Here is a 16505-nt window from a genome sequence, read left to right as displayed (position 1 = left end):
CCCCTGATCAAAGTAATTAGGTCTTCGGCCATTTTGAGCATCTGTTTTTTAGGCATAGAAGTCTGTCCTGGAGAATGCTGTACTGTTTTCCTTGTCTTTGAAACTGTTTTAGACTTTGTCTTGGATGCTGAAGTAGGCTTTTTATAAAGTTGTGTAGGTCTGAAGACACCCTCAGAAGCCGATGCTTGCTCAGCGGCTCCAGACCCATCTGAGGGATTAATTTCCGAAGCGCCAATACCTTGAGTATCCAGAGGCCTAGCTGTCTCCACGTGGGAGTCGGAGGTGGCCTGTGGCTCTGAGGTAGCGGGAGTCAGGGGCTGCGAAAGCGCCTCATTGAGCACCGACAACTGGCCTAGAAGAGGCTTCGTTGTCGGTTTTGGACCTCGGATGTTTGTCCTTATCTTTATCCTTGCGTTTTTTATGAATTTCGGTCGTCGGTTGTTCCGATGGCATTATGTAATTAAACCTTCTGCCAAAATAGTGAAAAGCAAAATCATTCCGACGCTTAATAGTGCGTTGGTTAAATCTAGCACAAAACCGACAACTAGCAACGTCATGGTCAGGGCCTAGGCAAGGAATACAGTAAGAGTGGAAATCCTTATGAGGTATTTGTTTCACACAAGAAATACAATTGTTAACTTTTTCTGACATCGGTCTGGAGCAAGAAAAAAGTTTCCCCAACGGGGTACTTCGCTTTATTGAAGACTTCGGATCTGAAATTCGATTTCGAAAATCTCAGGAGTCGGCTGACCGGCACTTGCGAACTGCTTTTGCTTCGGGCACCGGGCGGCAAGAAAGACTGAAGAAAATGTTGTCGGCTGCATCTTTTATACCCCTGGTGCACTGACGTCAGGGAAGAGGCGACCGCAACAGACGCCAGACCAGGACTTTGGAATTCAGGCCGATTGCGGGTAGCCTGCCAGCAGGATAACCCAAGTGTAATGACTGCAACAGTGAAACACGATGAACATCTAGTTGTTGTGTTACACAAAAAAAAGTAAGGTAAAGGAAAGCAAATGTGGCAAAGTTGCAAAGGTAACCCACATAGTTCACACCTTTTCCAAAAATTGCTGGTACTGATAATGAAAATGTGCTGTTCACTACAAAACCATTCTTCAAAGCACAATCTTCAAAAGATGCGAATCAGGTCTACTACACACCATCATCAATATGGACAACATGCTTAAGATCTTGTTATAAAACAAATAGTTTTTGCTTACAAACACTGTAGGTCCATACTGAAAAGCACTGGGCACTCCAGGCATCCCTGCATAATATGGCAAACCAGGATAACTATAGGTTGCTGGCAGAGCAGGATTTAGAAAGGGTTGCTGAGCAGTATGATGCGTTTGTGTCTGACTCTGCTGAGCTTGAGCTAGTGTTGTTGTAGGTGCTGGAGAAGCAGTCTCTCCTCGGGCAAACTTTGTCACATCACCTGTAAAGAACACAATCACTAGGTTACATGTACTGAAATTCAAACACCTCTTAGGGTAAATTACTGCTGCAGTACTATTACATACATATTCTTCTCTATAAATGCCAAAACAGCAATTACATTTTTTTTTTTAAATGTCAATGTGAAATGCTCATGCCTGTGTATCTTGAGGAGTTACTCCAGGTAAACAATAAGCAATGGAACCATCTTTTATGATAAATTGTGCTTGGTGAAAAAAGAAAATTATCACTTGCTTCGGCATAGTCCACCAAAGCTATAAGCATCATTACCACAGGGTAACAGGTTGGGATCACAGCTGATACACCCCCAGCTTGACTCCCAAAATGAACTTGTTTCTTCTTAAAAGGAAGGAGAGGGGACACTTACCCCATCCCTTCAATTTGTCAACCACTAGTCCTAGCCAAGACGACGCAGGTGGAGGGTGGAAAAAAAAAAAAAAAAAAAAAAAAAAAAAAACACTAAAAAGCAGCTCTCAAAGAAAAAAAAACAACCATCTTTACCAGAGAGGACTGCTAGAGTCAGTCCAACTCATGAACGCCTCCCAAGCATAACACACACTGACAGAGCAAGCTCTAATAGTGTAGAGGACAAAGTCCTGGCTATGCCACAGGTGACAGAAGTTCAGTCAACATCTCAGGCAAATGATGCAGCTAGCAGGGGGAGGAAGGCAGCTTTGGCTTGCCACTTAAATGATACCTACACAGTAAGCACTGGGTGTTGAACCTGTAAGAACATGAGCCCATAAAGCATTGCCATACTGCACATGCAGAGAATTCAGTGATCAGCATATAGAGACATGCTCCCTGCAGCCAGGCACACAGTGAAGTTTGGGACGAATAAAGATTCACACTACATAACGACTGCCCTAATACAGACCACAAGCCAAGTTAACTGGAGGATAAATGTATGCTGGGGAAACATTCTTCAAAACACAACTAGAAGCACCACCTCTGTTGGAATGCTGTTCAGTAGTAAGAATGAGACAGACCAGTACAATTCCTGAGGACAGAAAAAGTACAGTTTTGTACCTACCATAAATGTAGATGTTCGAGTGCTAATACAGCTGCAGTAATCGCATATGTGTTCTCTGCCGTCAGGCGGTCCCTCGGTCGGCCGAATTCCAAAGTCTAGGTCCGGCGTCGGTTGTTGTCCCTTCTTTCCTGACGTCAGTGCGACAGGGGTATATAAGACATGGCCGACGCCATATTCTTCAGTCTTTCTTGCCCCAGATGTCAAGTGCCCCCAGAAGGAAGGCAATACATAAATTATATATATATAAATATATATTCAAGCAATGCAATGTAATCAAAAAACAGTAGTTGCAAGCAAATACACCATAGGAGGATAACCCAAATTAGGCTGTAAGAGGAGGTGTTAGCCACTAGTCCTTTACCAAGAGGGGAAGGAGGGAGGGAAACCTGTACTGCAGCTGTATTAGCACTCGAACATCTACATTTATGGTAGGTACAAAACTGTACTATGTTCATCGTGCATACAGCTGCAGTAATCACATATGGGTGGAATCCCAAAGCTACTCACAGGGTGGTAGGCACTAGGTGGAACTGGGATGAGCCAGAATGCCCTGCAACACAGCAGTGGCAAAGCCTGCTCTAGTTTTGGAATATAAAGGCAGGTGGTAGTGTTTTGTGAAGGTATGCACAGAACTCCAAGTGGCTGCCTCCAAAATATCTTTGGTAGGAACTCCTGAGGAAGGCTGTAGAGGTAGCTGTGGCCCTGGTGGAGTGTGATCTGATGCCTGTAGGGACAGATTTCCCATGATAGGAGTAACAAAATCGTATGCAGTGGCCTATCCATTTTGAAATTGTCTGTTTGGTAACAGGCTTCCCTTGAGCTCCTACAGCATAGGACACAAAAAGTTGTTCTGATTTCCTGAAAGGTTTTGTTCTGTCCAAATAATAACGTAGCTGTCTATGGATGTCTAAGGAATGTAGCAGCCTTTCCCCTTTGTTTTGAGGATTGGGGTAAAAGGTAGGTAAGTGTATGGCTTGATTTAAAGCTACCCTGGATACCACTTTAGGCATAAATGACAGGTTGGTTTGGAGGGAAACTCTGTCCTGATGGAAGATGAGAAAGGGCTGCACAGCCATGAGGGCTTGTAGTTCCGAAACCCTACGTGCCGAGGTAATGGCCAGAAGGAAAGCTGTTTTCCAGGACAAATATTGCAAATCTGTTGAGGCAGCTGGTTCAAAGGGAGGCAATGTTAATTTTTCCAGAATGTAATTAAGATCCCAGGCTGGCACTGGTTGTTTCCTTGGTGGTCTTATATTCTTAGCCCCTCTGAGGAACTGTCTTACAAGTGGGTGAGAGAATAACAGTGGATCCGTGTTGAATTCTGCAGAAATGGCTGAGGCATGGATTTTTATGGAGGAAAATGAAAGTCCACTGTTCAGCAGCTCAGTTAGATACTGTAATACCCGAGGCAAATTCAGTTTTCTAGGGTCCTGGCCTTTTTTCCCATTCCAAGAGCAAAACTGTTTCCATTTTGCGGAGTAAGCCTTCCTAGTAGATGGCCTTCTGGCCTCCAGAATGACGTCCTGTACCTCTTTGGTGAGTAGTGTCTGTTGTGGTGTTAAGGAATTTTCCATGCAGGGAGACTGAGTGTTTTCAGCTGACTGTGAAGAGTTTTGTAGCTGTGCTGAGTCAGCAGAAGAGGCATTAGAGGTAGAGGCCAGGGAGGAGTGTGTATTAGGCTCCTCAGGAGTGGGTACCAGTGCTGTCTTGGCCAGTCTGGAGCAATCAGTATCATCTTCGGTCTGTCTGCTCTTGTTTTCAAGAGCACCTTGGGCAGAGGTGGGAAAGCGTACACTGTCCATGCTGTCCAACTGAATGAAAGGGCATCCACCCTCCAGGCCTTTGGATGAAAGGTCCTTGAACAAAACTTTTCCAATTGGTGATTCCTGTGGGAGGTGAAGAGATCTATGTCTGGCCTCCCCCACGCTTGGATTATCTTTGTAAACACCTGTGGATGCAACTTCCATTCGTGCGGATCTTTCATATTTCTGCTTAGATTGTCTGCCAGCGTGTTTTCCAAACCTGGCAAGTACTGTGCTTGAAGTTCGATTTGCCATTCCAGAGCCAAATTCCAAAGTGTCATGGCTAGTCTGCACAGGGGGTATGAATGTGTTCCTCCTTGTTTGTTTATGTACCACATTACTGTGGTGGTGTCTGCTCTTATCAATAATTGTCCTGGATGCAGGAGGTCCTTGAATGCTGTAATTGCATTTATCACTGCTAGCATTTCTTTTTGATTGATGTGAAGGTGCTTTTCCTTTTGGGACCATTTGCCCTGAATGCACCTGCCTGTCATGTGTGCCCTCCAGGCATAATTTGAGGCGTCTGTTGTGATGACTTGATTTGCTTGAGGCTTGCAGAATGGGAGACCTGTGTTTGCTTGACATGCTTGGGCCCACCATAGAAATTCCTTTTGCAAACATGGAATTATTGGTATTATTGTTTCCAAATTGTGGCTGTGTTGAGACCATAGGTTTTTGAGGTACCATTGAAGTTTTCTCATATGCAACTTTGCACATGGGATTAAAAGAATGCAATATGCCATGAAGCCCAGAGCCTGTAGGATTTTCCTTGCAGTAAGCCTGGTACAATATGCTAGTATTTTGAAGTACTGAGTTAGTTGCCCTTGTTTTTCTGGCGTAAGGTAGGCCATCTGGGTGTTTGTGTCCAAGTTGGCACCCAGGAAAGTTATTTTCTGAGATGGTGTTAGCCTGGATTTCTCTTCGTTGATTGTGTATCCCAGAGAATTCAGTAACAGTGTTGCATAAGCCAGATGTTCCAGAAGTATGTGCTTGCTGTCCGCTTGGATCAGGCAGTCATCCAAATAAGGGTAAATTTGTATCCCTTGAAGACTGCAGTAGGCGATTACTGATGCCAGGCATTTCGTGAATACTCTGGGCACAGTAGATAAGCCAAAGGGCAATGCAGAGAATTGATAGTGGATTGAACCTGCAAGAAATCTGAGGTATCTTCTGCAGCTTTGTCTGATTGGGACATGCAGGTATGCCTCCTTGAGGTCCAATGTTACCAGCCAAAACCCCTTGCCCAGCATGGGAAGAAGTTGCTGTAATGTGAGCATCTTGAATTTTGGTACGAGTAGAAATGTATTTAGGATGGATAAGTCCAAAATGGGTCTCCAGTCGGTTCCTTTCCTTGGTACCAGAAATAGTCTGGAATAAAAACCTTGACCTTGTTCGTGAGTAGGTACCTCTTGAATAGCTTTCATGTCCATGAGTTTTGAAATTTGTATTTGTGCCTCTGCCCTTTGATTGTGTGGCAGGTTTGGCATGCCTCTCATTTTTGGAAGAGTGTGAAAATGAAATCTGTAGCCTCTGTTTATAATATCCAGGATCCATTTGTCTGTTGTGATAATATGCCAATTTCTTGTAAATAATGCCAGCTTTCCTCCCAAGGGAGCTGCCAGCTGAGACTTGCTTGGCATGAAAAGGAGGAAGTCACTGGGTTTGTTTTCTGTATTGTTGTGCACTGTCTTCGCCACCTCATGGTGCTGGAATTTGCCATTGTCTGCCTCTATATGATCTTTGAGATTGTCCTCGGCCCCTTGAGCGTCTGTATCTACCTCTTTGGGGCTTGTCCGTGGCTGGAAAGGACCAGTTTTTAGAAGGCCAATTTCTGCTAAAACGAGGTGGTTGCACCTGTAGAAAAGCCTTGACAGTTTGCATAGATTTAGCTTTTTCTTCCATTTTCCATAGTATCTCCTCAGCATTAGTACCAAACAGTACATCCTTTTGTAAAGGAGCATCTAGTAGTTTAGCTTTAACATGATCAGACAAGCTTTGTTCTCTAAGCCAGACATGTCTACGAATGACTGATCCTGTAACAGCAGCTCTACTTGAGGCCTCTAAGGCATCATAGCCACATTGTAAGGTGCATTTACCCACTTGTTCTGCATCATATCCTGCAATTCCTTCAAATCTGGTTGTTCAGGTTGAGACATTTTATTTCTTAATTGTGATAACAGAAACTGCTGATATTTAAGCATATGAAACTGACAATTTAAGGCCGTCATGGCTAGGGTGGCCGAGGTGTATACCTTTTTTCCCCACCTTTCCAAGGATCTAGATTCTCTTTCGGAAGGTAGTGGATTCTTGGCTGTAGAGGCCTTCATTCCCTTGGGGCCTTGAGAAATGGTTTCAGGGTCAGCATTATGGCTTTTGAAAAGAAATTGGTGAGAGTTGGGAACTCTGTAGTACCTATCAGGTTTGACTGGGGCAGGAGGCAGGGAATCCGGATTGAGACAAGCCTCCGAGTAAACATCATCAAGTATGTCCAAGACAGGAGGTATAGCCAGAGGTCTGTGTTGAGGTAACAAAAGAAATTCCCTAAGCCTTTTCTTGGAATCAGAAAAGTCTTGGCCTTCCCAATGGAAGTGTTCTCTCAAGGTGTGCAAGGTTTCCCCAAAAGAGAAATCCTCTGGGGAAGATACAGAAGGAATGGACTGTTCTGCATCGGAATCTTCATAAGGAGAGTACGAGTGTTCCTCTACATCAGAATGTTCTGAGAAAATGGAGCCCTGTTCAGAAGAGGGAGAATCTTCCTCCACTCTGGGTCTCTTGTCTGGAGGGGGTTGGGAACCCCTGATTAGAGTAATTAAATCCTCAGCCATTTTAAGCATCTGCTTTTTAGGCATGGGGCCTGGGGATGGGCCCTGAACAACAGGCCTCTTGGGATGCATGGCTGATTTGGACTTAGTAAAGGCCTTAATGGAAAAGAAAGATGAAGGCCTAAAGACACCCTGGGTGGAAGTGGACCTGTCCACATTAGGAGGCTCAACACTCACAGTGGCTTTGGTGTTTGTAGTCTGAGTAATGGCCGAGGTACCTGCGGTCTTGGTTACAGAAGACACCGCCAAGGAAGTGTCGTCGGTAGTCAGGGACTGCATAGGCGTCTCACTGAGAACTGGACCACGTGCAGCCGGTTTTGGCGTGGTGTCGGTGGAGACCGCAGGCCCCGAGTGTCGGTCCTTGCGGTTTTTGGACAAAACGGTAGTCGGAGTCTCCGACAACATTTTATAATCAAAGGCTTTACCAAAATAATGTTGGGCGAACTCCACCCGACGCTTAATAGTGCGTTTATTGAAAGTCGCGCAAAAGCGACAGCCCGAGACGTCGTGGTCTGGGCCTAAACAAGGTACGCAGAGGGAATGAAAACCCTTATGCGGTATTTGCTTCCCACAAGAAATACAATTGTTAACTTTGTCTGACATTGGTCTGAGGCAAGAAAAGTTTCCCCAACGGGGTACTTAGCTTTAAAGAAGACTTCGGTTTCCAATTTTTCGTAAATTCAGGAGCTGGCCGACCGGCACTTGCGAACTGCTTCTGCTTCGGGCACTGCGCGGCAAAAAAGACTGAAGAATATGGCGTAGGCCGTGTCTTATATACCCCTGTCGCACTGACGTCAGGAAAGAAGGGACAACAACCTACGCCGGACCTAGACTTTGGAATTCGGCCGACCGAGGGACCGCCTGACGACAGAGAACCCATATGTGATTACTGCAGCTGTATGCACGATGAACATCGTACAGTTGTACAAGTAACTTACCATTACAGTAGATGTTAAAATGATCATTGCTGTAACAGCCTTGACAATATTTTTTATTTTCATTTGTTACCGTGAGAGTCCGACTGGGGCTAAGATGGTCCACTATCGGAGGTCTGGGAAGAAAAGCTCCACAAATACAATGCCTTTTACTAATAGTGGTGAAAACATTTCTGATAAGCTACTAGAGCTGGAAACCAGGATGATTCTGAAGTACAACACTTTAAAACCTTTTGGTTTAAATTTAGAATTGGGCATTTGATGGAGTGTGATTATCATATAATATTTGGAAATAATTCTATAAATAATTTATAAATATTGTATTTAATTTGCACACAAGTTCATGAAGAATATATTGTTTCAAAACATGTATTTATTTGTGATATTTATTATTATTTATAAGGTCACTTTAAATGTTTCTTCTTTTTGTGATATTTATTGGAAAATTGATTAATTGATTGTTTGAATATTTATTATAAAAGCTGACATTGTGCAGCAATTAACTGTGATCCTTGAAGGCGAACTGCCGAGGTACCAGATCATTTCACATTAAAGGAGAAGAAAAGTACTGGCTGTTTGGTGTGTTGCTGCTATTTTGCTTTTTTGTTGCTGTGTTTTGCTACTTTTTGGTCCAAGCCGTACTTTTTCTGGGGTATTTTTCTTGGATTATTTCAAAATACGTTTGTTTTCGTTAAACTCTATCTATGTCACATAATGGCAGCTCCGAACGGAGCTCTGGTTTGGATACTTTATCATTTTTGGAGATGGTGTCGGAACGTGATAAAAAGTATACTAACAATGATCCTTGGAACTTGGGGGGAAACACGGATGCAGATGGCCGGTTTGTTTTGTTAAATAAACTAATGGCTAAAGAAGTTGCTCTTTATTTAGATACTAGATTGTTGGAAAAATATTTAAGCTTGAATGTTACCCCCAGAGGGCTACGGGTAGATAAATTGCCTGCTGCACTTTTTTCGGACGATGAGTCCGATTTGTTAGAAGAGTGGAAGCAAACTTCTCTCCAGTGTACTTTAGGTTGGCTCCGTACACTGGTAAAGCGTAACAAAAGGTCTCATGATAAGCTTAAGGAAGAAATCTCAGTGTTGCAGAATGAACTCTTAGCTGAAGTCAACTATAGAGTCCAAATGGTTGACATTAATGAGAAAATCAGCAAATTGGAAGCTGATATTGTGCTGAAAAAGCGTGGAAAATTAGTCCGGGACTTAAAGGACTATGATACAGGTATCATTTTCAGCTGGCAGCGTGAACCTGAACGTAATCGGTCCAGGGGGAGGAGCTGGACACGCGGCTCTAAGCGAAGAGATTTTTCAGCGTCGTCTTCTTTTTCCTCCATGGAACAAAACAGTGCTGCAAAAAATGTGTTGTTTGCCAGGACTGTTGCAACGAACCGGGCTTCCGATAGGGATGTCTCTGAAGCTACCCATGAGGCTTCCAATTCCACTTTTACTGACCATGTGAATTTTCAAAATGACAATCGCAATAAGGGAAGGAATGGGAGAAATGGCCGCAAGGGGCGAGTCCGTTACAAGTGAAGGTTTGACAACTGAAATTTTGTATAGAACTCCCCAAAATGTATTTTCATTGGAATGCATTAATTTGTCTGATTTGTGTATGGATAATGACATGTTCAATGTATTAAGCAAAGGGAGCAAATTTGTTCCAACGTTTTTTCCCACTTTTGCTGATATTTATTTGGAAGTTAAGGCATTCATTCGCAAACTTTTGTTGAGAGTATATTTCAAAGAATTTGTTAATTTGAATGTTTTAAATGAAGATCATGATGAACGTTCTGAGGAAATTGAACTTGATGATAGTTTAATGAATTTATCCATATATAATTATGAACATGATGAATGTGATTTTGATGAAAATAATGACCGTTTAGTTTGTTCTGAATTTGATACTGTTTCCAATGTGAATTATCTGACTGGTTATGGGAAGTTGGAGATGCCTAAATTTAAAAAAGTTAAAAGTAATTTTACACCAGTCATTTCAGTTCCAGCTATTACAATCTTCCAGAAGGTGCTTCTTAAAGAAACGGAGGCATCATTCATGGAATTTTGTAAAGAAAAAAAACACTTTAATCTTAATAGAAAGGAATGGCAAGCCTTAAGAAATCTTAAAGGCCTCAAAGATCAATATATTTTCAAGTGTGCTGATAAGGGGGGTAATTGGGTCATTTTAAACAGACCTGATTATTGTAGGATGGTTTATAGACTACTTTCTAATGGTGAAGAATATCAGAAACTTGAAGGTGATCCCCTTAAAGCCTTTAATGAAGGATTGTTATTTTTACTGGAAAGGGGAGAACGATTAGGATTTTTTTCTCAAAGTGATGTCAAAAAGATGTATGTTAAAGATCCGACCACACCTATATTATATGCTTTACCAAAAGTCCACAAAGATTTGGTTGAGCCTCCTGGGAGGCCGATAGTTTCAGGGATAGGCTCCTTTATGGAGAATGTTAATATCTTTTTGGACTCTCAGTTAAAAGTCCATTTAAACAAGGTTAGTGCCCACATTAGTAACACTCAAGATTTGATTGATGTTATTTCCAAGATCAGTTGGAATAATGATTATTATTGGGTGACTATCGACGTCAAATCTTTGTACACGAATATTGACAAAAGGTGGGGACTCGAGGCTATTTATAACATATTAGGTGAGGGTCCTAGGACCAATTTTTTGATCACACTATTAGAATTCTGCTTAACCCATAACTACTTCATGTTCAACAATGAGTATTTTTTACAAATCAAGGGAACAGCAATGGGGGCAGCGTTTGCTCCTGTGTATGCTGTTGTATATATGGATTTCTTTGAAAAGAGATTCTTATATCCCACTGAATTTTTCAAGCATAAGGTAGTTTTATACAAGCATTTCATTGATGATTTAATCATTTGTAAGGGGGATATGCATGAATTTTGTGACTTTTTTGAAATTCTGAACGACAATGAACATAATCTTTCATTTTCTTATGAAAAGAATAGAAATGAAGTAAACTATTTGGATCTAACTTTATTCATAAGAAATAATGTTGTTGAGTTCAGACCTTTCAGAAAGAGCACGTCAGTCAACATGTTTTTGCATGCTTCTAGTATGCATCCCCCTCATTTGCTGAAAGTTTTACCTTTTGGGGAATTTAAAAGAATTCATTCACATACTAGCATGGAGTGTGAGTTGGGTTATGAATTAAATGAAACTTATCTGAGACTAATGGAAAGAGGGTATGATAAAGAACAGTTGTTAGATGTTATGGATAGAGTGATGAAGAAGAACAAGGACAGACATCGTATAAAGTTTAAATCTGATGTTTCTGGTCCTTTAAAAAAAGAAATAAAAAAAGAAAGAAATGTGGAGGATATATTTTTTGTGACCAAGTACACAGCTTTTTCTGAAAAATTTGTTTCTTTAATTAAAAGATTTTGGTACTTGGTCAGTGAGGATGAAAGTATAGGTGAATTTTTTCCACACCACATTACATTTTCGTTTAAAAAAGGAAAAAATTTAAAGGATATACTAAATAACAACTGTTGCAGTAAAAAAGTTCCCCGGGCCATTAGTGTAGGAACATTCAGATGTAGTTCTTGTAGTCTTTGTGATAGGGTTATTAATATTAATTCTATCAATAACATCAACCATACCCCTAGGCATTACTTTAACTGCAAATCTATTGGGGTAGTGTATGCTTTAACATGTAGTTGTCACAATACTTGGTATATTGGACAAACGAAGAGAATGGTCAGAGTCAGGATTTTGGAACATTTGAGAGATGTTCGAAATTCGAATTTATTTAGCCCTGTAGCCAAGCATTTTTTGGAAATTCATGAGGGGAAAGCGGATAGCTTAAAATATGGAGTTCTAGGGAAGCCTTTTACTAATAGTGGTGAAAACATTTCTGATAAGCTACTAGAGCTGGAAACCAGGATGATTCTGAAGTACAACACTTTAAAACCTTTTGGTTTAAATTTAGAATTGGGCATTTGATGGAGTGTGATTATCATATAATATTTGGAAATAATTCTATAAATAATTTATAAATATTGTATTTAATTTGCACACAAGTTCATGAAGAATGTATTGTTTCAAAACATGTATTTATTTGTGATATTTATTATTATTTATAAGGTCACTTTAAATGTTTCTTCTTTTTGTGATATTTATTGGAAAATTGATTAATTGATTAATTGATTGTTTGAATATTTATTATAAAAGCTGACATTGTGCAGCAATTAACTGTGATCCTTGAAGGCGAACTGCCGAGGTACCAGATCATTTCACATTAAAGGAGAAGAAAAGTACTGGCTGTTTGGTGTGTTGCTGCTATTTTGCTTTTTTGTTGCTGTGTTTTGCTACATGTCTTATATACCCCTGTCACACTGACGTCAGGAAAGAAGGGACAACAACCTACGCCGGACCTAGACTTTGGAATTCGGCCGACCGAGGGACCGCCTGACGACAGAGAACCCATATGTGATTACTGCAGCTGTATGCACGATGAACATCGCACAGTTGTACAAGTAACTTACCATTACAGTAGATGTTAAAATGATCATTGCTGTAACAGCCTTGACAATATTTTTTATTTTCATTTGTTACCGTGAGAGTCTGACTGGGGCTAAGATGGTCCACTATCGGAGGTCTGGGAAGAAAAGCTCCACAAATACAATGTTATAGTACAATAATCATTTCTGAATACATAAAGTATACTGTACAAAATACAGGTAGGATTCATACAAAGAAATTAAAACAAATAGAAAAAATGACAAGGATACAAAAAAACCCATTAAGAAACTACTTTAAGTAGAGAATAAATTAATAAACTTTTGGGACAAATTAATTTCAAAAAAATTCAAGGTCTGACGAGACAGTAGACTAACAGATAAAAGAAAAAGGTAACTGAGGAGGAGAAAGAGTATAGGGAAGGAGAAAAGCTGGGTGAGAAATATGGGGAGACTGGGGAGAGGCAAGTGAAGGGTAGGGGAAATTTGGTTATTTAGAGCTGCTAACCAGGTTTAGTACAGGAGCAAAGCCAAGTGTTAAGATGTTCCCTTAGTAGTAGCTTGAATTTCGTAGTATTATTAGTGTTAAGTATATCTAGGGGGTGTATCTTGGGTTAAATCCTTCAGAGGATACAATAGCCAGCTACCAGAGCTTAAGTGTATGCTTTGATGTGCCCAAACCATCGTCAACTCAAGCAGAGATGAAGATAATCAATGGTTTGGGTACCAAGCCTTTCAGAGCACTTTTGCCTACTGAGGAGGAGGAGGCTACATCCCTGAAATGAGGTCAATACCAGGTAAATAACAATCAAAGTATTCATGCTGGTAACAAAAATTATACAAAAATTATGGGGATGGAAGGGGAGAGCAGCTACTGCAGCAGTGATCATTCAAGACATCTACTATTATGTTAAGTTTACTTACACAGCTCTACACTGTTCATCATTTGATCACTGCTGCAGAAGGCTTAGCTATATGGGTAGACTACTCTAGCTTATACAAACTAGGAGGGTAAAAGGATGAGGGCCCAGAGGTCCCTGAAGAATGGTCCTAGCAAAGCCTGCTCTAGACCTGGAAAAAAATCATTCTGTAGTGCTTTGTAAAGGTATGTACAGAGGACAAGGTTGATGCATCTGCAATACTTTCAGAATTCACTCCTTTCAGAAAAGCCACTGATGAAGCCCAAACCCTGGTAGTGTGCGCACATTGACCCTGACTGGAAACGACCTTGTAATTAGTATAAAAAAATGAAATGTCATGGTACAATTATTTGGAGACTGTCGGCACTGATACAGGTTGCCTTTTTTCATACCCTCATAAGAAATTCTTAACTGATAATAGTTCTGTGAGGATCATACTGTGGAAGTCCACAAACAAACTCAGATATTAAAGAATACTTTCTTCTCAGTTGTTAGGCTCTGGAAAGAAAACAGGGAGGTGGACAGCTTGGCTCAAAGTAGCAAGCTTAGATTCTACTTTAGGAACAGAATGGCAAGTTCTCAAGAAAACCCTCTCTCTGTGGAAAATAAGGCTGACCCCACAATGACAGCTTGCAACTCAGACACTTGTATTGCAGAAGTGAGAGCAATCAGTATAACTGTTTCCCATGTTATGAACCTCAAATCACCCTGATGAGTTAGATCAAATGGAACAAAAGTTAATTTTTCCAAAACAAAGTAAGATCATGGAGGAGTCGCTCATTTTCTAAGGGGCTGGATATGCAACATCGCCTTCAAAAACAATTAATGTGAAAATGCAAAGGGGAGGATCCATGGGCAGTCGTATTGAATTGGCCAACAAATGAACCTTGATCGAGGAGTAAGAATGGCCAGAAGATAATGACTCAAATACTGGTGAACCAAAGAAATGCTAGCTTTTCAAAGGATCCTGGTGGTTTCTTTTGGTACCAACTAGAAAATCTTCAATTTAGTAATATATGACTTACAGGCAGCAAATATCTTTACCTCCATTAACACTTGCTGCACATCCTCTAAAAATATGTATTAAAACTTATCCAAGCAGTTAAATGATGAAGTTGTTACAAGTTGGGAGAGTAGATCAAGTCTGTGATGAATTTAGTGACAATCACCTTCTGTCATTTCCAAAACAAGGGAGAAAGAATAGCTATGTAAAATCTATAGTTGTGTAAAATAGATGTCCTTCTCTTCCATCACGCAGTATTCATAAAGTACAGTTGTGTATACTTACCATAAATGTAGATGCTAGAGTGTATTCACTGTTGCAGTCATCACATTTGGGTTATCTGCCTGCAGGTAGCCCTCAGCCGGCCTGAACAGCAGAGTCTTGGATTCCTGCGACGGATGCTGTCTCTTCCTCCATGACGTCAGGTCGTCATGGGTATAAAACATGCAGCCGACGCCATTACATCAGTTTTTCTTGCCCCAGATGTCAGGTGCTCTCACAATGGGAAGCAACTATATGTTATGGTACACCTCCATCAAAAAGCAAATACACCAGAAAGATGAAATACACCAAAGAAGGAAAGGTAAAGCCAAGAGAAGTCGGGGGGGGGGGTGGGGGGTGGAGGGAGGTTAACCAGGACTGCAACAGTGAATACACTCGAAAATATACATTTATGGTAAGTGTACAAAACTGTACTATGTTCTTCGTGTTTCACTGTTGCAGTCATCATATTTGGGTTGATTCCCAAAGCAAAGGAAGGGAGGAGGAAGTTAGAGAGCATTAGGGCCAGCTATTAAGCCCTGCAAGACTGCAGTGGCAAAACCAGCTCTGGATTTAGAAAAAATAGGCATGTGGTAATGCTTGGTGAAGGTATGTACAGAGCTCCAGGTAGCAGCTTCTAGCATGTCCCTGGTAGGGACTCCGCTGAGAAAGGCTGTAGAGGTAGATGCAGCCCTAGTGGAATGAGATCTTATCCTCTGTGGAGTAGGTTTTCCATAGTGCTTGTAGCAGAAATAAATGCAATGGGCTAGCCATTTAGAAATGGTTTGCTTTGAAATGACCTTGCCCTCTCTGCCCTTGCAGCAAAACCAACTAGCAGCTGTTTAGATTTTCTGAGACGCTTAGTCCTGTCTAAATAAAATCTAAATTGTCTGTAGTCCTGTCTAAATAAAATCTAAGTTGCCTGTGCACGTCCAGAGAGTGCAGTATTCATTCTACTTTGTTTTGTGGATTAGGGAAAAAGGTAGGCAAATGAATGGACTGATTTAAGGCCACACTAGGCACCACCTTGGGCATAAAAGAAGGATTGGTCCTGAGGGAAACCTTGTCTTCATGGAAGATAATGAAGGGTTCCACTGCCATGAGGGCTTGTAATTCAGACACACTTCTTGCTGAAGTGATGGCTAGAAGGAAGGCTGTTTTCCAAGAAAGGAATTTCAACTCTGCAGTTGCAGCTGGCTCAAAGGGAGAGAGAGTGAGCTTTTCCAATGCAAAATTAAGGTCCCAGGCTGGAGTAGGGGCTCTCCTGGGGGGGGGGGGTCTTAAATTTTTTGCCCCTCTAAGGAATTGCTTTAGCAGGAGGTGAGACAAGAGGGGTGGCTCAGTATTATAATGTGCTGAAATGGCAGAGGCATGAATTTTAATTGACGAGAAGTATAGGCCCTTGTGGAGCATTTCTGTTAAGTACTGAAGAATATAAGGTAAGCTGGGCACCGTTGTGCAATCCCCTGAGTCTGGCTCCAGGAACAGTATCTTTTCCACTTTTCAGCATAGGATTTTCTAGTACTAGGCCTCCTTGCCTCCAGAATGACATCTAGCACCTGCTTACTGAGGGATGCTATTGGAGAGCTCACGGAATAAGCCAGGCTCCAAGGTTCAGGGTTTGAAGCCGAGGGTGCAGAATCTGGCCAGCAGGGAAGGGGTGTGAGGCAGGCGCCATGGTTCCAGCAGTGTCATACTGCGCAAGAGGGGGTACCAGTGATGACGTGGCCAGTCTGGTGCAATCAGTATTG

General features: G+C 41.5%; 1 protein-coding gene across 1 annotated transcript in view; it reads right to left on the bottom strand.

Annotated features, from left to right (window-relative positions):
• The window catches only part of UBAP2 (ubiquitin associated protein 2), a 2620504-nt gene that overhangs the window by 182404 nt on the left and 2421595 nt on the right, over positions 1–16505 (bottom strand). The window contains exon 19 of the mRNA XM_044087268.1: positions 1221–1435. Within this exon, the coding sequence (XP_043943203.1) occupies positions 1221–1435 (215 nt within the window). The remainder of the gene's footprint in view (positions 1–1220; positions 1436–16505) is intronic.

Source organism: Protopterus annectens, chromosome 1.part1 (genome assembly GCF_019279795.1).
Source record: "Protopterus annectens isolate FY-2018-M chromosome 1.part1, PAN1.0, whole genome shotgun sequence".
NCBI lineage: Eukaryota > Metazoa > Chordata > Ceratodontiformes > Protopteridae > Protopterus > Protopterus annectens.
The sequence above is the reverse complement of the archived record's forward strand: the minus strand, read 5'-3'. Positions and strand labels throughout refer to the sequence as shown.